Below are 27789 nucleotides of genomic sequence, written 5' to 3'. Positions count from 1 at the left end.
CTACATTAGTAATTATCTTGTTTGCTTAAGCAAAGTAAAAACATTTGAAAAATAGAAAATGCATATAAATGTATTATTTGAACGAGGAAAGTAGTTACCTGAATTTGCATCTTTTCATAATTTAAGAAATGTTTTAAAATTGTGTGAAATATACAGTTCATATGCTTTAATACACATAGTGAACCAAGAACAATGATTAATTTTAAAAACATGCTAGTTTCATGCTCCAGCTAGAGTTTTAGCACCTTAAAAAGTAAAGCATCCATAGACTAAATAATAACTTCTTTTAAAAAAATAACAAAATCTGTTTCTTTTCCAAATACTTGATTTCAGAAAAACTAGTGAAAGTAAATTCAGCATCGTTGGTTGTTGGTGTAGCCGTTAAAAGTAAAGGTAATTTCATGTATGTCTGGACTGCTGTAGGAAACCTCTCACACTTCTGTCAGCCCTTAAATGACAACAGTACTGTTTTATTTCCCTTAGTAGAAAAAGGAGGGTGTGTGGACATAACAATACCATAATAGTTTTGGACTGTGGTGACAGTTTGAGGTTGTTTGGAAGATAAAATTCTTTTAAAATTATTGAATATAATATGCTTAGGCTCTCCATAAATACATGTTGAATTTAATGAGACAGCTTCCATATCCTATGGAGATGCTTGAGCATCATGCGTTACCTTGATTATAGATTCATTTGGAAAGTACTGTCAATTTGAAAAATATTATGCTTTCTAAACGTGTGGTATATGCTTCTTAAAAGTCTGTCCAGATTTCTTTTTCTTTCTATTTCTTCTTAGTGTTTTTCTATGCATTGTCTTTTTTTCTTGGCCCTTAAATGTTGGTATTTCCTAAGATTCTGTTCTAAGATTACTGTCTCTTTCCATGCTATGTATTCTACATTATCTAGGTAGTTTCATCCATTCCTATGGTTTTCCCAGATGTCTTTCTTCTACATGAACCTTTATTCTCAGCACTTGACCTATGTGCCCAATTATCTTTATCTCCTGTGTGTCCTGGACAATCCAACAGTATGTTCAACATTAAGCTCATCTCTTTTTCTCCACACTCCCAACCAACTCTCCCCGATGAAAATGGATACACTTGTATGCATATATGTGCTTCTCTTCCTGCTTTGGAAAGCACACTGCTAGTAAGCAGCAGGCCTGAAACTTTAATTCAAGTCTTCTGAATGTGAATCCTCAGCTCAGAGCATACTCTATTAACATAGTGGCCATATCTTCTGAACCAAAATTTAAGATGCATAGTCAGACAATATTTGAAGCCTGAACTTGTTATTGTAATTATACCGCATTGCTTTTTCATGTCACTTTACTAAATTGTCACCAGTATGGTAGGTAGATGCTAATACACATATAATGTACAATTGCAATTATGTATGAGACATGCAGTATGAGGTATATACACATACATTGTGTGTGTGTGTGTGTGTGTGTGTGTGTGTGTGTGTGTGTGTGTGATTTGACCTAGTGAGGGAGATTAGATGATGCTTCCCTTGCAAGTGATGATTAAATTCAATGTGAAGTTTGAGGAGTTCACTAGGTAGGGTCGAGGTGGAGGGAGAATGGATGAGAGTTCAAGGCGGGTAAGATAGCTTGCACAGAGATCTGGTGGTAAGAGGGTGCATGCTGTGTGTGAACAGTTGTCTTTGTGCAAAGTAACTTGCAATCTTGTTATTTTTTTCCCCTCATTTCTTCCCCTTTTCTTTGTTTATTTGAAGCTGAAGTTTATATTAAATAGAGAGTAGTCGAAAGCAAAATGTTACTGCTTTTCAAACTGCTTGGTGGACACTGATTTGAATTAGAGAAACCATGGAATTTAAGGAATAAACATAACCAGGACTTATCTGTAATGCAACACCAAAAAGAAAAAGGTTTTATTATGGTGTCGTTTCTACTGTTGTTACCTAAAAATCACACCAGCATTTATAATCACTGCCCTGCTACATTTTGATAAAGCAGGTGATAACTACATCCTAAGTAATAAATTTCAAAATCATTGCCTAAATTATAAGTAATTTATTTTCTAAGTGTATTTTTTACTGTGAAGTTTAGTATTCTATGCAGTCTGTCTTTATGTGTTTGAAAATTAATTCAGGCTATAGAAATTCTATTGGAATGAAAAGTGTCTTTTGAACGACACTGAAGAACTCTCTGGTCTGTGGAGTTCTAAACTTGATGACTGTTTATTCTTTCATTCTTCATATGCATTTATATTATCCTTCAGAGGTAATTCTGAAGTTTTGGCCCTCAAAACATTTTTTCAGCTGCTCTTAACCCAGTTCTTGAATAGGAAAACTATGTTCCGGGAATAGGAAATTATTTTCAGTGTTTACAACTTCCTTATAGTGTCTTTTAAAACTAAGTTCATAATCTGTTTTACTTTGCAGAAAGGGCTATTGCAAGACATGAAGTTCGAGAGATTGAGCAGCGACATACGATGGATGGCCCTCGGCAAGATGCAGCTTTAGATGAGGAAGAAGACATGGTGATCATTTATAACAGAGTCCCCAAAACTGCAAGCACCTCTTTTACCAATATTGCCTATGACCTATGTGCAAAGAATAAATACCATGTTCTTCACATCAACACTACCAAAAATAATCCAGTAATGTCACTGCAAGATCAGGTAAATACCACATAGGGGATGCATAATGTTTTCTGACACTTCCTAACTCAAATTTTGTATCTCAAGGAGATAAAGCATTTTAAGGGATATATATGCTGAGCTCAGTGGATTGTAAGTTTCCTGGGGGAAAGGGTTAGGACCAACCGAACTTACCTATAATTTTACATTCTTCACATTATTGAATTTTTGAAGAGAATATTGATGCTCTTCAGTATGGTAACCTTTTAAAAATGTGAAATATTTTTAGCAGATGCCCTGCAATAAAAATCATTATATTGTCTCCACTTATGATTGAGAAATCTTTATTTGACGAATACCTATATTCTATATGGTTCAGTTTTGTGACTAGACTCCTGAATTTCATCTTATCTTTACTATAATTTATGTAAGTATTAGCTATAAACTCCTGACAAACAGGGATTGTGGCTTATATTTTTAACATAATCTTGCCTTTCAAGTTGTTAAGAATCTTTAGATAAACAGGTAGATAGATAATTTTATGAAATGGTTTTAAGAAAAGTGGAGCAAGTTATCATGAAATGAAATTGACTCCCCTCTTTAGCAATAGTTTCAGATATTTTCTTCACACCTGGAGTTCTGACTATAATTATAAAGTTCTCTCTACAAATATTGAAGGGAATGGGAATTGGGCCCCATGAGATGAAAAGATAATATTTGAAAATACTATGTAGGATCAAGTACCATTTTGAGGTAACTTATTAGAAAGGTATTTGTGATAGTCATATAGTTAGAAGGTATTTATCTGTTTGATTGAAAATAGCTGAACTTGTTTTATTGTCACAGAATTGATTGTTATCCCACTATTTAGCATACCTATAATCCTCACACTGAAGCAAGAGAATAACATTGATACACAAGGTTAGGATCACTTTCTTGCTAGAGAGCTATTTGTAGAGGCTAATTGTATATGGCATATCATCTGCCCATGTAATTCTTGGCTCTCTGAATTATCCCTAATTACTCTTTTTTATAAAACCAAAAATCTACATTCATCAGCCAAATCAAATAACTCTTCTGTAAATGAGAAGAAACATGAGCTTATTTAGCTAAGTGGGTCATAAAAACTATTCATTATATAATATTGTATATCTCAAGGGCAAGTATCTTAAATCATCAGGTTTTATATAGTGTGCAGTAGATTTTAAGTGTATTTGCATGATTGCTTTTCAGAATATATCTTGGTTTAAAAGGAACATTTCTTAGCACTCGCATAATAATTTTAGATTTCTTCAGTAGTATTGTTTAGAAAAATAAAGTCAGCTTGTTTGTTCAGATTTTTAGAATTTGTCCAAATTTTGTGTCCAGCATTACAAAGTTGTCTGGCAGCTATGAGATTTCTGAAAATGACATTGACCTTTTTTTTTTTCCTCATGAAATATAAATCTACAGAAGCTCACCACATAAGACATTTATAGGCATCAGGTAGTGGTACATTTCCCCGGTTGCATTTGGATGAGATAAAACCTCTGTTTTTCTTTCAATAGCTTGTCGTGTGTATGTGTGTGTGTGTGTGTGTGTGTAAATATATGCAGCAAAAGAGAAGCGTACACACTATCTTAAAAGCAACTGGATTACATAATGAACAACACTTAAAACATGTTTGGGCAGAGTAGACGAATAGTCTTAATCACTAGCTGACATACTTCAAAATGTCAGCTGGTAGTTCAACACCTGGTCTTAATTAGGAATAGCTTATATACCAAATGTTCTCTAATATACCATATCTAAATTATTTACTAGTCTCTTGTTCTGTGTAGAAGCAGTTCTTCAAACAAGTCATAGGTACCGCTTCCCTTCCCTTTGCATGACATATTAGATAGTGTTTTAATTTCACTTTCAATCTAGTAAGCTTCATTTAGATGTGAAGTTTTGAATTACTAGATGCCTTGAAAGTAATTTTAAAAATATCCCCTGAATCCCATCTTGTATAACACACTTGATTTTAATGCCATATTTTTATTGTTCTTGTGAACTGTTCTCAACTGCCCTATTATTTATATAGGAATTAATAAATGACCTATTTTGCTCTTCTTTCTTCTCTCTGAGAAATAGTTTCTAATCAGTATCCAACTCAAGTGAGACTTAAAAGATGAGATTTTTATTAAATCTGCTGTTGTCCCAATCTTCCATTCAAAGCCCAGTTTGCTCATAAAAATATTTTGGGATGTAATAGGTGATTACACCCTTTATTCCCTCACCTTCCAACCTCAGCAGTCCAGTCTGCTTAATATCTATCTGCCTTTAGCCCTAGCTCTTTCCTAGATGTAATTTGTACTGGGGACGGTGCTAAACTGTTTACATGCTTAATTATTTTTCACAAAAATTTTAGAGGCAAAGCCCAAATGTTTCTAGTCTGGTATAAAAGTATTCAATGTGTTAACAGTTATGGGTATTCTTAGAAACAGTTCTCAACTCTGCTTGCAAGTCTTCATTTATTTATTGCGTATGTAATGTATACAGAGATTATGCTACATTCTTTGAGGAATTACCAAAGAAATAAAAAGCAAGGCTATGTCTTTCAAGGAGCTTATTTGTAATTTACTAGGGAATGTAAAACATAATCGCAGGAACTGTGAGGACTATTCAAAGAAAACGTCAGTTTATGGTGTTCTCACCAAAATGTTTAACCTGGACCTCATCTTGAGAAAACAGGCAAATCCATATGGTAGAACATTCTCTAGAACAACTGTCCTGAACTCTTCTAAAGTGTCAATGTCATGACAACCAAAAAAAGGGAGGGGGCGGGGAGATAGACTAGAGGAGACTAAAGAGACATGACAACCAAATGTAGTTTGTGACCCATGATTGGATCCTTGATCAAAAATGTCTGCTACTTCGATTCAGAAACAAATAAGTGTGCGTGTGCATAGAGAAAAAGGGGGAAAGAAGGAGACAAACAGAAGTGACAAAACGTTAACAGTTACCCTTGGTGAAGTGTGTACAGATGTTGACTACTATTCTTTCAACTTTTCCGTAGTTTAGGAATTTTTCAAAATTAAGAAGTTTGGGTAAAATAAGAGAAACAGTTAGAACAAGGAGATTAGAAGATAAACATTTGAGAATATAAGGCATGAGAAGACTAAGTGGTAAGAATGAGGTGGACTGAGTCATGAAAGTTATATTTTTGAGATATGGGCTTTACTCCGTTAATAGACAGGAATTGGCAGGAGACAGGTAACCGGCTCTTCTAGTTGGAAAACGAAGTTTACTCTGCTCTCACAAAATATCTCTGTATTACAGCACATCTTGTCTTTAAAGTAACTATGCCAAATAGGCGTAAGTGGCAGCATCTTTTATGATCTTTCTTAATTCTTTTCTGCTCTCACATATTTAGGTCTGATCATATTTAAGATCTTTCTAAGAAACTGGAAATATCCAGAAGTTGCATTCTCTGTAGAACAGTGTAGTAATTTTTTTTTTTTCTTTTTAATTTACTGTTAAACCAACTTCTGGTCATTTGCAGTAGCGCATATAGTTTGATATTAGTTGCAGATACTGATTTTTCAGAGCAACAATTTAGATGAATGCTTCTCAACCTATAATGTGTATACTGAACACCAGTTAAAATACAGATTCCTATTCAGAAGGACTAAGGTAAAGCCTGATATTCTGAATTTCTAAAAAGCTTCCTGTTAATGCCAAAACTGATGCTTCTGGTCCTTGAACCAAAGTTTGAGTAGCAAAGATCTAGAATAGGATTCTCAGTGCAGTGATGGGAAGATGCATATTATAATCTTCACAGGATGGTGAGTTACTTATCGTTAAATTCGTATTCCTACCTCCACAGGAAAATCCAAATTCCTTATCTAGGCCAACAAGTCCTTCTTTTTTTTTTTTCAAGGGCTTTCTCTAGTTGTGGCAAGTGGGGGCCACTCTTCATCACGGTGCGCGGGCCTCTCACTATCGTGGCCTCTCGTTGCGGAGCACAGGCTCCAGACGCGCAGGCTCAGTAATTGTGGCTCCCGGGCCTAGTTGCTCCGCGGCATGTGGGATCTTCCCAGACCAGGGCTCGAACCCGTGTCCCCTGCATTGGCAGGCAGATTCTCAACCACTGCGCCACCGGGGAAGCCCCAACAGGTCCTTCTTAATCAAGCCCTTGTCCATTGTCCCTCGCTTCAACCTCTTATTTACTAGCCACACTGGCCTTTTGGTTCTCTGAATGCACCAAGCCTTTCCCGCTTCAAGGCCGCTATACTTATTTCCTCTTAGAACGCACTTCTCCTGGCTTCTCACAGTTGGCTTCGTGTTATCCATTTAAGGTTTCAGCTTAATGACCTCTTCATAGCAAAACCTCACTTGGTCATCCTATGTATTAAATACCTCTTCCAAGTTACTGTGTACCATCATTCTTTCAGTATCTTTCCTATTACTTATTGATTTATTTGTTTACTGTCTTTTTCTCTATTATAATTTAAGCTCCTTAAGGGCAGGAACCTTGCCTTGTTCACCTTGTATCCCTGTGCTTAGAACCGTGCCTGAGACAGAGTAGATACATAAATTTTTTGTTGAATGAATGAATGAACAAATGAACCCATTTAGATTCTGAAGGCAGTTCTTAGCTGAGCATGATGCCGTGACGATAATTGCTGGCAGAGGTAGCCCCTCTGATTGATAACAGTATGAGCATGACCTCTGCTTACCTCAGGTGATATGGGACACGTGCACCCCCTCCCACACACACACACACACACAAAGTGATTGAACAACACAGTTCTGAATTTTAGTGAAGATAGTATATTATGTTCTATTGCTGCTGAACCTTTCTTATATTTTATCCAACCATTACTCAGTTTTTCTCTTTGCATAGAAAACTTCCTCTCTAGTTTAGTCTCATAAAACTACCCACAGCTGTACAATGAATGTTTACTTTAAGTATATGCATGAGTAGGAGTTTGGTATGTATAATTACCCAAGTTAATAGTAGTGTTCACTCAATAGGTAGTAATTACAAAGTTGGAATTTGGCCAGGATGTTCGGGATGACATTCCTACTTTTAGATAGTGAAAACAAGTTCTTTTGTGATCACAGATAATCATAATGTTGAGATTAATCTCATTAAGAATATAAGTCTAGATATAGTGTTAGTGAGATGGTGCTTTCTCAGCTTTTCCTATAGCACTGGTTCAGGTCTGGTTCGACTAGCAAATAAATCACAGCACTCCCTATGTTGTTGCTTATGTTTTCCCTAAAGGCATCTTGTGATTACTTGCTAGCCTGACTCTGCTTGAGTTATAAAATCTGACAAAAATCACAGTTTAGAATCTGCTCCAGGCCAGCCATAAAAACATCTCTTTTCCTGTACTATATCTAACTACTACTTCTGAAACATCCTTCTTTTTTTTTTTTTTTTAAACATCTTTATTGAAGTATAATTGCTTTACAATGGTGTGCTAGCTTCTGCTTTACAACAAAGTGAATCAGTTACACATATACATATGTTGCCATATCTCTTCCCTCTTGCATCTCCCTCCCTCCCACCCTCCCTATCCCACCCCTCTAGGTGGTCACAAAGCACCGAGCTGATCTCCCTGTGCTATGCGGCTGCTTCCCACTAGCTATCTATTTTACATTTGGTAGTGTATATATGTCCATGACACTCTCTCACCCTGTCACATCTCACCCCTCCCCCTCCCCATATCCTCAAGTCCATTCTCTAGTAGGTCTGTGTCTTTATTCCCATCTTGCCACTAGGTTCTTCATGACCTCTTTTTTTTTTTTTTTTTTTCCCTTAGATTCCATATATATGTGTTAGCATACTGTATTTGTTTTTCTCTTTCTGACTTACTTCACTCTGTATGACAGACTCTAACTCCATCCACCTCATTACAAACACCTCCATTTCATTTCTTTTTATGGCTGAGTAATATTCCATTGTATATATGTGCCACATCTTCTTTATCCATTCATCTGATGATGGACACCTAGGTTGCTTCCATGTCCTGGCTATTGTAAACAGAGCTGCAATGAATATTTTGGTACATGACTCTTTCTGAATTATGGTTTTCTCAGGGTATATGCCCAGTAGTGGGATTGCTGGGTCATATGGTAGTTCTATTTTTAGTTTTTTAAGGAACCTCCATACTGTTCTCCATAGTGGCTGTATCAATTTACATTCCCACCAACAGTGCAAGAGTGTTCCCTTTTCTCCACACCCTCTCCAGCATTTATTGTTTCTAGATTTTTTGATGATGGCCATTCTGACCGGTGTGAGATGATACCTCATTGTAGTTTTGATTTGCATTTCTCTAATGATTAATGATGTTGAGCATTCTTTCATGTGTCTGTTGGCAATCTGTATCTCTTCTTTGGAGAAATGTCTATTTAGGTCTTCTGCCCATTTTTGGATTGGGTTGTTTGTTTTTTTGTTATTGAGCTGCATGAGCTGCTTGTAAATCTTGGAGATTAATCCTTTGTCCGTTGCTTCATTTGCAAATATTTTCTCCCATTCTGAGGGTTGTCTTTTGGTCTTGTTTATGGTTTCCTTTGCTGTGCAAAAGCTTTTAAGTTTCATTAGGTCCCATTTGTTTATTTGTGTTTTTATTTCCATTTCTCTAGGACCTGGGTCAAAAAGGATCTTGCTGTGACTTATGTCATAGAGTGTTCTGCCTATGTTTTCCTCTAAGAGTTTGATAGTGTCTGGCCTTACACTTAGGTCTTTAATCCATTTTGAGTTTATTTTTGTGTATGGTGTTAGGGAGTGTTCTAATTTCATACTTTTACATGTACCTGTCCAATTTTCCCAGCACCACTTATTGAAGAGGCTGTCTTTTCTCCACTGTATATGCTTGCCTCCTTTATCAAAGATAAGGTGACCATATGTGCGTGGGCTTATCTCTGGGCTTTCTATCCTGTTCCATTGATCTATATTTCTGTTTTTGTGCCAGTACCAAACTGTCTTGATTACTGTAGCTTTGTAATATAGTCTGAAGTCAGGGAGCCTGATTCCTCCAGCTCCATTTTTCGTTCTCAAGATTGCTTTGGCTATTCGGGGTCTTTTGTGTTTCCATACAAATTGTGAAATTTTTTGTTCTAGTTCTGTGAAAAATGCCATTGGTAGTTTGATAGGGATTGCATTGAATCTGTAGATTGCTTTGGGTAGCAGAGTCATTTTCACAATGTTGATTCTTCCAATCCAAGAACATGGTATATCTCTCCATCTATTTGTATCATCTTTAATTTCTTTCATCAGTGTCCTATAATTTTCTGCATACAGGTCTTTTGTCTCCTTAGGTAGGTTTATTCCTAGGTATTTTATTCTTTTTGTTGCAATGGTAAACGGGAGTGTTTTCTTAATTTCACTTTCAGATTTTTCATCATTAGTATACAGGAATGCAAGAGATTTCTGTGCATTAATTTTGTATCCTGCTACTTTACCAAATTCATTGATTAGCTCTAGTAGTTTTCTGGTAGCATCTTTTGGATTCTCTATGTATAGTATCATGTCATCTGCAAACAGTGACAGCTTTACTTCTTCTTTTCCGATTTGGATTCCTTTTATTTCTTTTTCGTCTCTGATTGCTGTGGCTAACACTTCCAAAACTATGTTGAATAATAGTGGTGAGAGTGGGCAACCTTGTCTTGTTCCTGATCTTAGTGGAAATGGTTTCAGTTTTTCACCATTGAGGACAATGTTGGCTGTGTGTTTGTCATATACGGCCTTTATTATGTTGAGGAAAGTTCCCTCTATGCCTACTTTCTGCAGGACTTTTATCATAAATGGGTGTTGAATTTTGTCGAAAGCTTTCTCTGCATCTATTGAGATGATCATATGGTTTTTCTCCTTCAATTTGTTAATATGATGTATCACGTTGATTGATTTGCGTATATTGAAGAATCCTTGCATTCCTGGAATAAACCCCACTTGATCATGGTGTATGATCCTTTTAATGTGCTGTTGGATTCTGTTTGCTAGTATTTTGTTGAGGATTTTTGCATCTATGTTCATCAGTGATATTGGCCTGTAGTTTTCTTTCTTTGTGACATCTTTGCCTGGTTTTGGTATCAGGGTGATGGTGGCCTCGTAGAATGAGTTGGGGAGTGTTCCTCCCTCTGCAATATTTTGGAAGAGTTTGAGAAGGATAGGTGTTAGCTCTTCTCTAAATGTTTGATAGAATTCGCCTGTGAAGCCATTTGGTCCTGGGCTTTTGTGTGTTGGAAGATTTTTAATCACAGTTTCAATTTCAGTGCTTGTGATTGGTCTGTTCATATTTTCTATTTCTTCCTGGTTCAGTCTCGGCAGGTTGTGCATTTCTAAGAATCTGTCCATTTCTTCCAGGTTGTCCATTTTATTAGCATAGAGTTGCTTGTAGTAATCTCTTATGATCGTTTGTATTTCTGCAGTGTCAGTGGTTACTTCTCCTTTTTCATTTCTAATTCTATTAATTTGAGTCTTCTCCTTTTTTCTCTTGATGAGTCTGGCTAATGGTTTATCAATTTTGTTTATCTTCTCAAAGAACCAGCTTTTAGTTTCATTGATTTTTGCTATTGTTTCCTTCATTTCTTTTTCATTTATTTCTGATCTGATCTTTATGATTTCTTTCCTTCTGCTAGCTTTGGGGTTTTTTTGTTCTTCTTTCTCTAATTGCTTTAGGTGCAAGGTTAGGTTGTTTATTCGAGATGTTTCCTGTTTCTTGATGTAGGCTTGTATTGCTATAAACTTCCCTCTTAGAACTGCTTTTGCTGCATCCCATAGGTTTTGGATCGTCGTGTCTCCATTGTCATTTGTTTCTAGGTATTTTTTGATTTCCCCTTTGATTTCTTCAGTGATCACTTCGTTATTAAGTAGTGTATTGTGTAGCCTCCATGTGTTTGTATTTTTTACAGATCTTTTCCTGTAATTGATATCTAGTCTCATAGCGTTGTGGTCGGAAAAGATACTTGATACGATTTCAATTTTTTTAAATTTACCAAGGCTTGATTTGTGACCCAAGATATGATCTATCCTGGAGAATGTTCCATGAGCACTTGAGAAAAATGTGTATTCTGTTGTTTTTGGGTGGAATGTCCTATAAATATCAATTAAGTCCATCTTGTTTAATGTATCATTTAAAGCTTGTGTTTCCTTATTTATTTTCATTTTGGATGATCTGTCCATTTGTGAAAGTGGGGTGTTAAAGTCCCCTAATATGATTGTGTTACTGTCGATTTCCCCTTTTATGGCTGTTAGTATTTGCCTTATGTATTGAGGTGCTCCTATGTTGGGTGCATAAATATTTACAATTGTTATACCTTCCTCTTGGATCGATCCCTTGATCATTATATAGTGTCCGTCTTTGTCTCTTGTAATTGTCTTTATTTTAAAGTCTATTTTGTCTGATATGAGAATTGCTACTCCAGCTTTCTTTTGATTTCCATTTGCATGGAATATCTTTTTCCATCCCCTCACTTTCAGTCTGTATGTGTCTCTAGGTCTGAAGTGGGTCTCTTGTAGACAGCATATATATGGGTCTTGTTTTTGTATCCATTCAGCCAGTCTGTGTCTTTTGGTGGGAGCATTTAATCCATTTACATTTAAGGTAATTATCGATACGTATGTTCCTATTCCCATTTTCTTAAATGTTTTGGGTTTGTTATTGTAGGTGTTTTCCTTCTCTTGTGTTTCTTGCCTAGAGAAGTTCCTTTAGCATTTGTTGTAAAGCTGGTTTGGTGGTGCTGAACTCTCTCAGCTTTTGCTTGTCTGTAAAGGTTTTAATTTCTCCATCAAATCTGAATGAGATCCTTGCTGGGTAGAGTAATCTTGGTTGTAGGTTTTTCTCCTTCATCACTTTAAGTATATCCTGCCACTCCCTTCTGGCTTGCAGCGTTTCTGCTGAAAGATCAGCTGTTAACCTTATGGGGATGCCCTTGTGTGTTATCTGTTGTTTTTCCCTTGCTGCTTTTAATATGTTTTCTTTATATTTAATTTTTGATAGTTTGATTAATATGTGTCTTGGTGTGTTTCTCCTTGGATTTATCCTGTATGGGACTCTCTGTGCTTCCAGGACTTGATTAACTATTTCCTTTCCCATATTAGGGAAGTTTTCAACTATAATCTCTTCAAATATTTTCTCAGTCCCTTTCTTTTTCTCTTCTTCTTCTGGGACCCCTATAATTTGAATGTTGGTGCGTTTAATGTTGTCCCAGAGGTCTCTGAGACTGTCCTCAGTTCTTTTCATTCTTTTTTCTTTATTCTGGTCTGCAGTAGTTATTTCCACCATTTTATCTTCCAGGTCACTTATCCGTTCTTCTGCCTCAGTTATTCTGCTATTGATCCCATCTAGAGTATTTTTAATTTCATTTATTGTGCTTGTCATCGTTTCTTGGTTCCTCTTTAGTTCTTCTACGTCCTTGTTAAATGTTTCTTGCATTTTGTCTATTCTATTTCCAAGACTTTGGATCATCCTTACTATCATTATTCTGAATTCTTTTTCAGGTAGACTACCTATTTCCTCTTCATTTGTTAGGTCTGGTGTGTTTTGACCCTGCTCCTTCATCTGCTGTGTGTTTTTCTGTCTTCTCATTTTGCTTATCTTACTGTGTTTGGGGTCTCCTTTTCACAGGCTGCAGGTTCGTAGTTCCCGTTGTTTTTGGTATCTGTCCCCAGTGGCTAAGGTTGGTTCAGTGGGTTGTGTAGGTTTCCTGGTGGAGGGAACTAGTGCCTGTGTTCTGGTGGATGAGGCTGGATGTTGTCTTTCTGGTGGGTTCGTCCACGTCTGGTGGTGTGTTTTGGGGTGTCTGTGGCCTTATTATGATTTTAGGCAGCCTCTCTGTTAATGGATGGGGCTGTGTTCCTCTCTTGCTAGTTGTTTGGCATAGGGTGTCCAGCACTGTAGCTTGCTGGTCGTTGAGTGAAGCTGGGTCTTGATGTTGAGATGGAGATCTGTGAGAGATTTTCGCCGTTTGGTATTACGTGGAGCTGGGAGGTCTCTTGTGGACCAGTGTCCTGAAGTTGGCTCTCCCACCTCAGAGGCACAGCCCTGATGCCTGGCTGGAGCACCAAGAGCCTTTCATCCACACGGCTCAGAATAAAAGGGAAAAAAAATGGAAAGAAAGAAAAAAAGAGGATAAAATAAAATAAAATAAAGCAATTATAATAAAAAATAAGAAAAAAAATTATTAAGAGTAAATTTATTAAGAAAAAAAATTTTTTTTAATTTTTAAAAATAGATTTATTAATTTTTTATACTAAAAATAAGAAAAAAATTATTTAGAAAAAATTTATTAAGAAAAAAAATTTTTTAATTTTTTAAAATAAAAAATATGAAAAAACTTATTAAAAATTTTTTTAAAAATAGAAAATAAGGAAAAAATTATTAAGAAAACATTTATTAGGGAAAAAAAAATTTTTTAAGCCAAAAAAAAAAAAAAAAAAACGGACGGACCTAACCCTAGGACTAAGGGTGAGAGCAAAGCTATACAGACAAAATCTCACCCAGAAGCATACACATCTACACTCACAAAAAAAAGGAAAAGGGGAAAAGTTAATATATCCTGCTCCCAAAGTCCATCTCCTAAATTTGGGATGATTCGTTGTCTATTCAGGTATTCAACAGGTGCAGGCACATCAAGTTGTTTGTGGAGCTTTAATCCGCTGCTTCTGAGGCTGCTGGGAGAGATTTCCCTTTCTCTTCTTTGTTCGTACAGCTCCCGGGGTTCAGCTTTGGATTTGGACCCGCCTCTGCATGTAGGTCCCCTGAGGGCGTCTGTTCCCCGCCCAGACAGAACGGGGTTAAAGGAGCAGCTGATTCGGGGGCTCTGGCTCAGTCAGGCCGGGGGGAGGGAGCGGTACGGAGGAGGCGGGGCGAGCCTGCGGCGGCAGAAGCCGGCGTGACGTTGCAGCAGCCCGAGGCGCGCCGTGCGCTCCCCCGGGGAAGTTGTCCCCGGATTACGGGAGCCTGGCCGTGGCGGGCTGCACAGGCTCCCGGGAGGGGCGGTGTGGAGAATGACCTGTGCTCGCCCACAGGCTGTTTGGTGGCGGCAGCAGCAGCCTTAGCGTCTCATGCCCGTCTCTGGGGTCCGCGCTGATAGCCGCGGCTCGCGCCCGTCTCTGGAGTTCGTTTAAGTGGCGCTCTGAATCCCCTCTCCTTGCACGCCGCGAAACAAAGAGGCAAGAAAAAGTCTCCTGCCTCTTCGGCAGCTGCAGACTTTTTCTCGGGCTCCCTCCCGGCTAGTTGTGGTGCGCTAGACCCTTCAGGCTGTGTTCACGCAGCCAACCCCAGTCCTCTCCCTGGGATCCGACCGAAGCCCGCGCCTCAGCTCCCAGCCCCCGCCCGCCCCGGCGGGTGAGCAGACAAGCCTCTCGGGCTGGTGAGTGCTGCTCGGCGCCGAGCCTCTGTGCGGGAATCTCTCCGTTTTTCCCTCTGCGTCCCTGTTGCTGTGGGATCCGCGCTGATAGCCGCGGCTCGCGCCCGTCTCTGGAGCTCGTTTAGGCGGCGCTCTGAATCCCCTCTCCTTGCGCGCCGCGAAACAAAGAGGCAAGAAAAATTCTCTTGCCTCTTTGGCAGCTGCAGTCTTTTTCCCGGACTCCCTCCCGGCTAGCACCGAAGCCCGAGCCCCAGCTCCCAGGCCCCGCCCGCCCCGGCGGCTGAGCAGACAAGCCTCTCGGGCTGGTGAGTGCTGGTCGGCACCGCTCCTCTGTGCGGGAATCTCCACTTTGCCCTCCGCACCAATGTGGCTGCGCTCTCCTCCGTGGCTCCGAAGCTTCCCCCCTCTGCTACCCGCAGTCTCTGCCCACGAAGGGGCTTCCTAGTGTGTGGAAACCTTTCCTCCTTCACAGCTCCCTCCCACTGGTGCAGGTCCCGTCCCTATTCTTTTGTCTCTGTTATTTCTTTTTTCTTTTGCCCTACCCAAGTACGTGGGGATTTTCTTGCCTTTTGGGAGGTCTGACGTCTTCTGCCAGCGTTCAGTGGGTGTTCTGTAGGAGCAGTTCCACGTGTAGATGTATTTCTCATGTATCTGTGGGGAGGAAGGTGATCTCCGCGTCTTACTCTTCCGCCATCTTGCCCCTCCCCTCTGAAACATCCTTCTTGATAGCCTTTTGCAATCAGAGTATGGAAATTCTCTTTGGATAAGGTCACTATGGTGACTTTATTTCTTTTCCCCAAGAGTTTTCAGTGTCTTCAGACTCAACCTCATTTGATACTATTAGCTTTGCTCCTTTTTGCCTCTCACTTTATCGTTCATTAGTGCCAAGTATCATAGTCAGTAAGAATCTATAAAATGAACTGAGTAAAAGCTTGCTCACCTGATCTGCATTTCCCCCTATTCCTCTCTATTCCAGAGCTTTATCTCAAGGTCTTGGGCAGAATGCTCCACTGTAGAGGAAAACCAGAAGAAAAACTGAGAGGCAAGTGGTACAGAAGAGGCGAGAAGGCAGAAAATGACAGGGCAGGAACTGCAGCTAGACTGGTGAAAGGGAACAAGTGAAGATGAAGAGAGGAGGGCAGGGAAAACTGTGGAGAACTAAGAGGATAAATATTAAACATGGCTAAAAGGAGAAGTGGCTAAATTAATACTTTGAAAGGAAAATTTTTAAAAATACTGTTCTTCAAAGAGGATTAATTAGATCGTTATGTCCTTGGAGATCACTTTTGAAGAGGAGATTAGGATGGTGTAGAATTTCAGTTGTATGTAAATGACACTTCTAAATGCTCAGACCATTCTCCAGATTAGTGTGAATCACCACTTCAACCTTATTGACAGCATTTGTTTGCTTAGCACTTTTTTCTTTCCCGTGAAGGGAAGGTAAATCTCAGCTCAGCATCTTTTGATTTACTGCAAATTGTAAATCAGCCACAGCTTTATTAATGAGACTTTAACAGATTGCCTGAGTTAAATGTTGATGAGATGAAAGAAAAAAAATACATATACTTATATATTAAGTACATAGCCTTCAGTATTCTCTTAGTTGGAGATTAGAGAAAGATTCTGTGGGTTTTGGAGACTTAGCAATAATGTAGTGTAGAGAATTTAAAAGCAATAATAGCCCACCTGAATTTATGTCAGAATGAATTTAGTAAAATAAAATTCAAAGTCCTACAGAGGCATTTAGACTGGATCTCTTAGTTTTGACCAGCAGTGTTCAACCCCTGAGGTTACCCAAGAAAATAAAAAGGCAAGAATAAGTCAGCGGCCATTGTTGAAAAATGGTTATTCAGTACGAGCAGTATGAGAGTAGTGAACAGGGCAGATTGGAAGTTGAGATTATAATGAATGTAATGAGGAAAATAAACAACTGAGAGAGCTATATCAACAGAGCTTTGAGATCTTGGAGGTTGAGGAGTTTTGAATGACTGGATCTCAGGGGTTTCCTGAGCAGTGGATAAAGCCTGAAATTCTCAGTGTCCAAGTTTGTTGATCAGAATTATAGTACAAATGATATCTGTCTGCTCTTCTTTCAAATCCTTCTGGTTCCCCCCTCCCTTGTTTAAATTGGACAATAATAGATTAAAGAAATTAGCTAGTGGTATAGAAGGATGATTGGACCAAAATCTGAGGTATGTGGTTCTTGGGCTTCAGTTTCTTTATCTATAAAATAACGAGTACAGGATATCCTTGGCTCTTTCACCTCTAAAATGCTGGTTCTATAAACAAGAGAGTTTGAGTTTGGTGACAGCAGTAGAAGATTCATGCCTTGTTCTGTTCTGTTCTGTTCCCTGAGTCCACCTGGAGGCACAACCTTTTACTTATTTTGTTACTTTTTATGCTGTGTTTCTTGGCATGCTTTGGTTCTGATGTGCTTCAGGCATCACTGTGTGTGGGTAGATGGAGAAGACTGAGTAGCAGGGTCATTCTATCCCGTCCCCCATTCTTTTTTATATATTGTGGTAGCTTATAAGACAATCTTTAAAAAATTGTTCTATTTCAGTATACTTTTTTCCATATCACAAAAGCTGTGACTATGAGAATATATCCTTGCTATAGAGCTTCTGTAGACCTCAGGCCTCCTTTGCAGGTGCTGCAGAAACAAGCTTCACATTGATAAAACCAAGAGCTAGGTCCTGGGCCCACACACGCTAAAGTCTTGTTCCTTGGTGTGGCCCATTGACCTGGCCATCACGTGGAAACTTGTTAGAAGTCCAGAAACTTGGACCCCACTCCAGACCTTCTGAATCAGAATCTGTGTTTTAACAAGAGTCCCAGATGATTCATTTGCACATTGAGTTTGGGAAGCCCGGCAGCAGTCCAGATCTCATCCAGCTATCTGGGCTCTTCACCTCACATCGAAGGACACATGGCAGATGAAGTGTGTCTTTAGGAGGATTTAGTTTGATCTTGACTGTCCTTTGGAAGCGTGAAGGAAAAAAGGATACTTGAAGTTTACACCTAAGTCTTTCATCACAGTGTACTACGATCCTCTAACATTTGGCTTATATAACACTGTTTTGTCAGACTTCAATCTGGCATCTCCTTTCATTTCCCTCTTACACCATCACATCCATATTAAATCAGCTTCTGGAAAATAGAGCTGAGTTGTAAATATGTCTTAAGTACCCTTGAACCATCACCTACCATTCCTATTCTCTTTGCCTTCTATTTCTCCCTCATTTGGTGCTGAAATACTGAAACTGATTTTCATAGAATCAAAAGCTTGTTTAATTTACCATTAGGTGAAAATTATAAGGATTTTTCATATTCAACATGTAAAATTTTTTAAGGATTCAGTTTATGGGTTATGTAATTTTTAATTTTCTGTTTCTTTTTCACTTGTCACTTGATATTTTTATTCCATTTGATGCCTTACTTGAAGAAGAAATAGGAAAGAACCTGGGAATCTCAAATCACACATTTGTTTGGCTCTTCTGTTTTGGCGGGGAAAAACTGCAAATATCTGCGAAAATATAATTGTGTATTCTCTAATGCAAAATAATTTTGTTATCTACATCCAATTTTCAGATTTTAAGGATGTGTGTGTGTAAGATAATAACATCAGGTTCATTTCATTTCCCTTCTAAAAACTCCATTATTTCTCTTAGTATATGAGTTATTGATGCTTCCCCTAAAAAATAAATTCTACTTCCAGAATCTTCCATTTTTCCTTAGTTCACATCCTCCGACATAAGGTTGCTTCTGCACTGTTTCCCTACTCTGTCCTTACCAATGGGCCTTATCCAGGAGGTAGCCATCATTCATTGCTATTAACTTATTGACTGACCTGGTAAGAAGTGCTCCAGAATATCTCCATGTGACTAACTCTATTCTAAAATGTAAATGAAAGATTGATAAATTGGCAAAAGTATGTGATTGACAGTCCTGTGTGTTAGAGGCTGAGGTCACAGCTTGCAAATGCTTTCAGTGCAGCAGGGGGCAGTGGGCCCCCAACCCCTCACCCATCCGCACCCTGTCTCTAGTCTCCAGAAGAGATTCTCAACCACCTGCTGTTGATCATGCAGAGATTTTCTTATCAGAAATTTATACCATTTTTCTTTGAGAAATTATGTATCACTGCCTTGCAGCTGGTTTATAATGTTCTGTATTAACCAGTTTTTAACATTTTTATAATATATTTACAGTTAAATAATTTTTATATTAACTAATCTTTTGTATACTTTTAATTCCAATGGATTAAAATAGTAATATTTATTTTAAAAATTTTATGTGTATCACACCTCTAATTTTATTAAGCTTTTTTATCAACAAGTTAATGATATCTGCTCAAGCTTATGCTATCTGCTCTTAGCTCTTTAAAGTCTTCTGTTTGTCATCCTTTCTTTAATCATTTGGATTAAGGATTAGTTGATATTTGTTACTTGTTGAGTCATTAATAAATGAGAACTTTTATGAAGAACAAGTCTCTGAGAAGAAAACAGATTTGCATAGATTATCCCCATACTGAAGTGCTGCCTGCTTCAGCTTGGGCGTTGGTACCCACCCTCCCCTCCCCTCCCTTCCCCTCCCCTCCCTTCCCCTCCCCATATAAATGTACTCACTATACAGTGTCGTAAATGGTTGCCTTGTGCAGTTTTGTTTTCAGGATCCTCTTTCACTCTTTTCTGAGTGTGGTGATAGTAGCTTCTCTATGATGAATTAGCAATTACAGGTCACACTATGCTTTCCTTAGTTGAAGCCTGTATTTCAAGCTCTGTAATCGTCAAAGTGGTGTGATTGCTTTTGAATGTCTAAATGAAAAGTATTTTGCTATCACCAAACTTCATTTTCTTTAAATTGTACTTAAATAATGAGTATGTTCTCCTTTTTTAGGTGCGCTTTGTAAAGAATATAACTTCCTGGAAAGAGATGAAACCAGGGTTTTATCATGGGCACGTTTCTTATTTGGATTTTGCAAAGTAAGTTATGTCTAAAATGATACACGAAAGAATGTTTTGTACTTTAGCAACCTAAAAAGGAATCAATTTATTAAATTATTATGATTTTGATATTAAAAAAACGTACTGGCTTGTGTTTGCCACTTTTAGATATGTAATTTAAATATACCTTCTAGTGTTTTACTGCCCTCTAGTGTTCATAAATTGATAATTGTCATATTAATTTTAGAAATTCAAGGTAGATTAAATTTAGGTAATGCCCTTTAAAGTTATTTATTATTATTATGTTTCTGCTTCCTGTACAGTCAAATGACACTATTTTAGGAGAGCCCCAAGTTTTAAGCTAGAGGCCAATCAGAGTATGACTTACTACGTCGCTGACTGAGAACAGAGAAAGCAAAGGAGCCATTACTCAGTTATTGGTGCCCTAAAGTGTCTGCTTCTCAGCCAAGACACATTTCCCCTTGGGCTACCTTGTTTTAGCTTTAAAAATGAGATATATTCTAAAGAGACTCTTTTTTTTCCTGAGTGAATGGCGTTTTTGTTTTTTTTAAACATGTTTATTGGAGTATAATTGCTTTACAATGGTGTGTTAGTTTCTGCTTTATAACAAAGTGAATCAGCTATACATATACATATATCCCCATACCTCCTCCCTCTTGCGTCTCCCTCCCACCCTCCCTATCCCACCCCTCTAGGTGGTCAGAAAGCACCAAGCTGATCTCCCTGTGCTATGTGGCTGCTTCCCACTAGCTATCTATTTTACATTTAGTAGTGTATATATGTACATGCCACTCTCTCACTTCATCCCAGCTTACTGTTCCCCCTCCCCATGTCCTCAAGTCCATTCTCTACGTCTGCATCTTTATTCCTGTCCTGCCCCTAGGTTCTTCAGAACCATTTTTTTTTTTTTAGATTCCATATATATGTGTTAGCATACAGTATTTATTTTTCTCTTTCTGACTTACTGTATGACAGTCAGACTAACTCTGTATGACAGTCTCTAGGTCCGTCCACCTCACTACAAATAACTCAATTTCGTCTCTTTTTATGGCCAAGTAATATTCCATTGTGTATATGTGCCACATCTTCTTTATCCATTCATCTGTCGATGGACATACTTAGGTTGCTTCCATGTCCTGGCTATTGTAAATAGAGCTGCAATGAACATTGTGGTACATGAATTTTTGAATTATGGTTTTCTCAGGGTATATGCCCAGTAGTGGGATTGCTGGGTTGTATGGTAGATCTATTTTTAGTTTTTTAAGGAACCTCCATACTGTTCTCCATAGTGGCTGTATCAATTTACATTCCCACCAACAGTGCAAGAGGGTTCCCTTTTCTCCACACCCTCTCCAGCATTTATTGTTTGTAGATTTTTTGATGATGGCCATTCTGACTGGTGTGAGGTGATACCTCATTGTAGTTTTGATTTGCATTTCTCTGATTAGTGATGTTGAGCATCCTTTCATGTGTTTGTTGGCAATCTGTATATCTTCTTTGGAGAAATGTCTATTTAGGTCTTCTGCCCATTTTTGGATTGGGTTGTTTGTTTTTTTGATATTGAGCTGCATGAGCTGTTTATAAATTTTGGAGATTAATCCTTTGTCAGTTGCTTCATTTGCAAATATTTTCTCCCATTCTAAGGGTTGTCTTTTCGTCTTGTTTATGGTTTCCTTTGCTGTGCAAAAGCTTTTATGTTTCATTAGGTCCCATTTGTTTATTTTTGTTGTTATTTCCATTACTCTAGGAGGTGGGTCAAAAAGGATCTTGCTGTGATTTATGTAATAAAGTGTTCTGTCTATGTTTTCCTCTAAGAGTTTTATAGTGTCTGGCCTTACATTTAGGTCTTTATCCATTTGAGTTTATTTTTGTATACGGTGTTAGGGAGTGTTCTAATTTCATTCTTTTACATATAGCTGTCCAGTTTTCCCAGCACCACTTATTGAAGAGGCTGTCTTTTCTCCATTGTATACTCTTGCCTCCTTTATCAAAGATAAGGTGACCATATGTGCATGGGTTTATCTCTGGGCTTTCTATCCTGTTCCATTGATCTATATTTCTGTTTGGGTGCCAGTACCATACTGCCTTGATTACTGTAGCTTTGTAGTATAGTCTGAAGTCAGGGAATCTGCTTCCTCCAGCTACATTTTTCTTTCTCAAGATTGCTTTGGCTATTTCCACACAAATTGTGCAATTTTTTGTTCTAGTTCTGTGAAAAATGCCATTGGTAGTTTGATAGGGATTGCATTGAATCTGTAGATTGTTTTGGGTAGTATAGTCATTTTCACAATGTTGATTCTTCCAATCCAAGAACATGGTATATCTCTCCATCTGTTTGTGTCGTCTTTAATTTCTTTCATCAGTGTCTTATAGTTTTCTGCATACAGGTAGTTTGTCTCCTTAGGTAGGTTTATTCCTAGGTATTTGATTCTTTTTGTTGCAATGGCAAATGGGAGTGTTTCCATAATTTGTCTTTCATATTTTTCATCATTAGTGTATAGGAATGCAAGAGATTTCTGTGCATTAATTTTGTATGCTGCTACTTTACCAAATTCATTGATCAGCTCTAGTAGTTTTCTGGTAGCATCTTTAGAATTCTCTATGTATAGTGTCACATCATCTGCAAACAGTGACAGTTTTACTTCTTCTTTTCCAATTTGGATTCCTTTTATTTCATTTTCTTCTCTGATTGCTGTGGCTAAAACTTCCAAAACTATGTTGAATAATAGTGGTGAGAGTGGACACCCTTGTCTTGTTCCTGATCTTAGAGGAAATCATTTCAGTTTTTCACCATTGAGAATGGTGTTTGCCATGGGTTTGTCATATATGGCCTTTATTATGTTAAGGTAAGTTCCCTCTATGCCTACTTTCTGGAGGGTTTTTATCATAAATGGGTATTGAATTTTGTCGAAAGCTTTTTCTGCATCTATTGAGATGATCATATGGTTTTTATTCTTCAGTTTGTTAATATGGCTTATCACATTGATTGATTTGCATATATTGAAGAATCCTTGCATTCCTGGGATAAACCCCATTTGATCATGGTGTATGATCCTTTTAATGTGCTGTTGGATTCTGTTTGCTAGTATTTTGTTGAGGATTTTTGCATCTATGTTCATCAGTGATATTGGCCTGTAGTTTTCTTTCTTTGTGACATCTTTGCCTGGTTTTGGTATCAGGGTGATGGTGGCCTCGTAGAATGAGTTTGGGAGTGTTCCTCCCTCTGCAATATTTTGGAAGAGTTTGAGAAGGATAGGTGTTAGGTCTTCTCTAAATGTTTGATAGAATTCGCCTGTGAAGCCATTTGGTCCTGGGCTTTTGTTTGTTGGAAGATTTTTAATCATAGTCTCAATTTCAGTGCTTGTGATTGGTCTGTTTAAATTTTCTATTTCTTCCTGGTTCAGAGTCGGAAGGTTGTGCTTTTCTAAGAATTTGTCCGTTTCTTCCAGGTTGTCCATTTTATTGGCATATAGTTGCTTGTAGTAATCTCTCATGATCCTTTGTATTTCTGCAGTGTCAGTTGTACTTCTCCCTTTTCATTTCTAATTCTATTGATTTGAGTCTTCTCCCTTTTTGCTTGATGAGTCTGGCTAATGGTTTATCAATTTTGTTTTATCTTCTCAAAGAACCAGCTTTTAGTTTTATTGATCTTTGCTATCGTCTCCTTCATTTCTTTTTCATTTATTTCTGATCTGATCTTTATGATTTCTTTCCTTCTGCTAACTTTGGGGGATTTTTGTTCTTCTTTCTCTAATTGCTTTAGGTGTAAGGTTAGGTTGTTTGAGATGTTTCTTGTTTCTTGAGGTAGGATTGTATTGCTATAAACTTCCCTCTTAGAACTGCTTTTGCTGTATCCCATAGGTTTTGGGTTGTTGTGTTTTCATTGTCATTTGTTTCTAGGTATTTTTTGATTCCCTTAAAGACACTTTTTTTTAAAGTGATTTTCCTTTATAGTGATTTGCCTGAATCTGGACTTAACTAACTTTCATTTTCCATGTTTTTGGGGAGGCATGGGATCAAGGTATTTCTACCATAATTCTCTCAAGAAAAGTTCATAAAACAACAGGCTTACGTATAGTATCCAAGCACTATGTGGTTCCCCCTAGTGTCTGTGCCGCATTAAGTACTAATCAGAAAACTGGTCAAAGGAATATTCTGTAAACATATGTGGCTTGGTGAATCCATTTAAACGTTTTATGTAGCACATCGAGTATCATTATAGGAAAACCTTAAATGCGGATTTTTTCCCTAATCAAACTCTGCACTAACTTCAAAAACATTAAAAATAGATTTTTAAATTATTTAAGCTTAGACATGTTTGCTCAGTCATTGCATTATCAGTCATGACTTCAAAGTAATACACCCTCACCTTTTGACACCTTTTTGTCAACTTGAAAGAGCATTCTGTGTAAAATCCAAAAATTTAATTGATATCCCACTGTCATTTTAACTTCTCAAATTTGAAAAGGAGTTGAATGAAATATTACTGATTCACATTGATAATAAATCTGAACTTTTTTGAAAAGCCTGTAATTAAAAGGAATCTCCCAAATATTACATACATAGAACAATATATTCTTATTGCTAGTTTCTTCCACAGCACTCAACATCTTACAGTAAAGTGGTCGCTTTAAAGTTAGATGTACATTTTTCTATAAATAATTCATACAGCAATATTGAAAACATTTTATAGGCAGCTTTAAAATAAACTAATTATTTTTTCTTTGCAAAGGCATTGGACCAATTTCATAAACTTCATTCATATGCATATTTTCCCTCAGGGCTGCATTATCCTTCAATTGAATGTTTGTTACCTTTTCACCTAAATGATTTATTTTTTTTCCACACACAGCTTGGTTTCTCATACTTGAGGTTTTCATTATTAAAATAATATATTGAGTGCTTTTGCTTTGGGCAAAAGTCTTATACTTAGAATGAAGCTCTGGTTTATGCTAGGGTTTTTGCAGTTAAAAAAGTATAAAGGTTCTTGGAAAGATTAATCTCATTTATTAAATATTAACATGAACATTTAAGGGTTTGAATATTTTCATAATGTGTTTCATTTTATTGGAAGCAATATGTATTGTGAAAAACTTTAATAGACCTTTACAAGATGTTAAACAAATACCTTAAAAAAATCAACAGGCGGAAATGTATTTTGATGTATATAGTCACAAACTATTTTAGATGTAACTAGTATCTTTTAAAATAATTTTTAGTTTGTCGTACTCACCACAAATGAGTAAGGAAGAGGAAAGGAACATCACTTTACCAATTTTTAGAATATTTTATTCTTTAAAACATATTCTTGACTGGTGTAGTACTTTGTGGAGTCCATTAAAATTCTTGCCTTCAGGAGAAAATGGTCAAATTTGATGAAAGAGATATTTAGTCACATAGCTTTTCAATTGCCTTAGCAGAAACACTAAAGAGAGTACAAACCCAGGATACCCCAGGAAACCCAGGCAGTAAGATAAAGTATTAAATAAAGTATTAATTTAGGTTTAGGTTAATTAATTTAGGTTTCTAATTTAGACTGATCACTAAGAAGCACACATTTTATTTGCAAGCTTATATCTGCTCAAGCTGTGTTTTGGTTACAGTTCTCTGTTTTGGTTTATCTGTTTTTATTCAGAACTTTAGAATAATAACAAAAATATCTTCTTGTTACATATTTGCATTCCTGTCCTGTCTTATTCCTTTTTGTCTTAACTCTATCCTTATTTTTTTAAGCACATTTCCTAGTTCTTCCTTCCATTTTTCCCTTTAGTGTTTAATTACTGTTTTTTTTAATTGGTGAACAAACCATTTTAAAATAATGCAGATATGCTAACATCATAAATTTAGAAATTTTCCAGTGGAAAAAAATTGTGTAGGCTAGACATTTTCAAATTGTCCTAGGGTGCAGGCAATATAAAGTTGAATAAGTTGCAGTTCTTGTCCTCAGTGAGTTCACTGAAACCCCCTTTTTTACTATTATTATCACTTCATTATGGTTCATTATAAACAGTGAAAATATTACAGCTTATTCTCCCTTTTAAATTTATACCACTCATTTATCAGCAGCATCTATCACTCCCACTTTGATTTTCTTCAAATTTTATACAAAAGAAAAACATTTGAACATCTCTTTCAAAAACCTTTTTCAGAACATTTTCCTTTATAAAGGATAATGTCCAGCTAAAAGAAAACTATTTTAATGCTGTTTTTGATCAGACTCTGCTGAGATTTTTTATGATCTAGCTACCTAGGGTCATATGTCAGCATCTGGTCTTAGAAAGATATTTGGAAATTATTCTTGATCCAACAGTCAGTTTTATTCAGGTCCACATCAGGTGTGTACCTTTGTGGTCATCCCCAGGAATGAGTATGGGTTTTCATCACCATCATTTTGGTTTCTCTGTATCACCCCTGTTGTCTTTTTCAGAACAACTGAGGTAAATCAGTAAAGAAACAGATATGTCAGGACAAGAAACAAATAACTAAATATTTCACTAGGCTTAAAATATCCTAGAGAGTAATAAAGTGACAATATTTTAGGCTTAAATAGAGTTTGGTAGTATGTAGATTCATGTGAGATTGTCCCTTTTGCCTTGTACTTATCTGCTGAACCAGTTGAAGTTCGCACCACTTTCTACAACTTCCAACAAATATGTCACAAACACTGTAGAAACATTTTTAAAATTATTTTAATCATTGCAAGTAATATGCGAGAGTTGGCTTTTTATTGATTTGTATTACTAGCTCTTTCTGTAGCGTTGATCCTGTAGATGCTAAGGAGCAATCTCTCAAGTCAGATTTCTAGTTAAATCCCCCTCAGTTCCTTCCCAGCTCAGCAGTCTCAGCCACATGACTTCAGATCTTCAGTTTCCCCATTTGTAAAATGAGGATAATTAAAGTAACTACTTCATGGGTGGTTGTGCGGATTAAATATGATAATGTATGTGAAGCAGTTAGTTTGTGACTCACACAGAGCTGTGTTAGGCTCTTTTAAAACTCTGTCTTCGTTCAGTTACCATGTTGTCTTACTGGTGTTTTCTTCTCCCTGTCTGAGTCTGTGCTGGCCCTCCTTATTCCCAAGTCCTAATAAGGCATTGCTCAAGATTCTCTCTTTGCCTCCAATGTTCTCTTTTGGGAAGTTTACCCATTTTTATTTATCAAGACATCCAAGCAAGAAACTTTAGAGTCATCTTGAACAACCCTTTTCTTTGCCACATATATCTAGTCAGTCACCAAGTCTTTTGAACCTGGCTTCTTTCACTTAGCATAATGCTTTTGACATTCATCCAATTTGATGCATGTATCAGTAGTTAGTTCCTTACTGAGTAGTAAGGATGGAGGCACCACCATCCTTACTGTCCATCTACCAGTTCCTGGATACTTGGGTTGTTTCCAGCTTTTGGTGATTATGAATAAAGTTGTCAAAACATTTGCATACAGGTTTTGTGTGGACACAGTGTCTTCATTTCTCTTGGGGAGAACCTAGAAGTGGGATTGCTGGATTGTATGGTAGCTCTGTAAGACACGGCTAAGCTGTTTTCCCAAGTGGCTTTATTATTTTGCAGTCTCACCAAAAGTGCACGAGAGTTCCAGTTGCTGTGTATCCTTACCAGCCTTCGGTATTGTTGGACCACACTCCCCCCTTTTTAAAATTTGGGCCATTTTAATAGATGAATGCTCTTTTTAAGAGATAAATAATTATTTTAAAAATCTTTTATTCTTAACATCATTATCAGTGGGACCAATAAATACCAACAGGCCATTCACTATTTTTGAAACAAGACAATGGGAACTTACCACTAGAAGGATTTGAAGGTTTCTGTGAACACTTTAGGGATAAGAGAGTCCAGAATAAATATGTACAGTCCTCCCTTGTT

General features: G+C 37.3%; 1 protein-coding gene across 2 annotated transcripts in view; it reads left to right on the top strand.

Annotated features, from left to right (window-relative positions):
- HS2ST1 (heparan sulfate 2-O-sulfotransferase 1) overlaps window positions 1-27789 on the top strand; it is a 198062-nt gene that overhangs the window by 145180 nt on the left and 25093 nt on the right. For both annotated transcript variants that reach the window (XM_061186365.1, XM_061186366.1), the window contains exons 2-3: window positions 2407-2645; window positions 19845-19930. In XM_061186365.1, coding sequence (XP_061042348.1) covers window positions 2407-2645; window positions 19845-19930 — 325 coding nt within the window. The remainder of the gene's footprint in view (window positions 1-2406; window positions 2646-19844; window positions 19931-27789) is intronic.

This window comes from Eubalaena glacialis, chromosome 3, assembly GCF_028564815.1.
Source record: "Eubalaena glacialis isolate mEubGla1 chromosome 3, mEubGla1.1.hap2.+ XY, whole genome shotgun sequence".
Taxonomy (NCBI): domain Eukaryota; kingdom Metazoa; phylum Chordata; class Mammalia; order Artiodactyla; family Balaenidae; genus Eubalaena; species Eubalaena glacialis.
The sequence above is the reverse complement of the archived record's forward strand: the minus strand, read 5'-3'. Positions and strand labels throughout refer to the sequence as shown.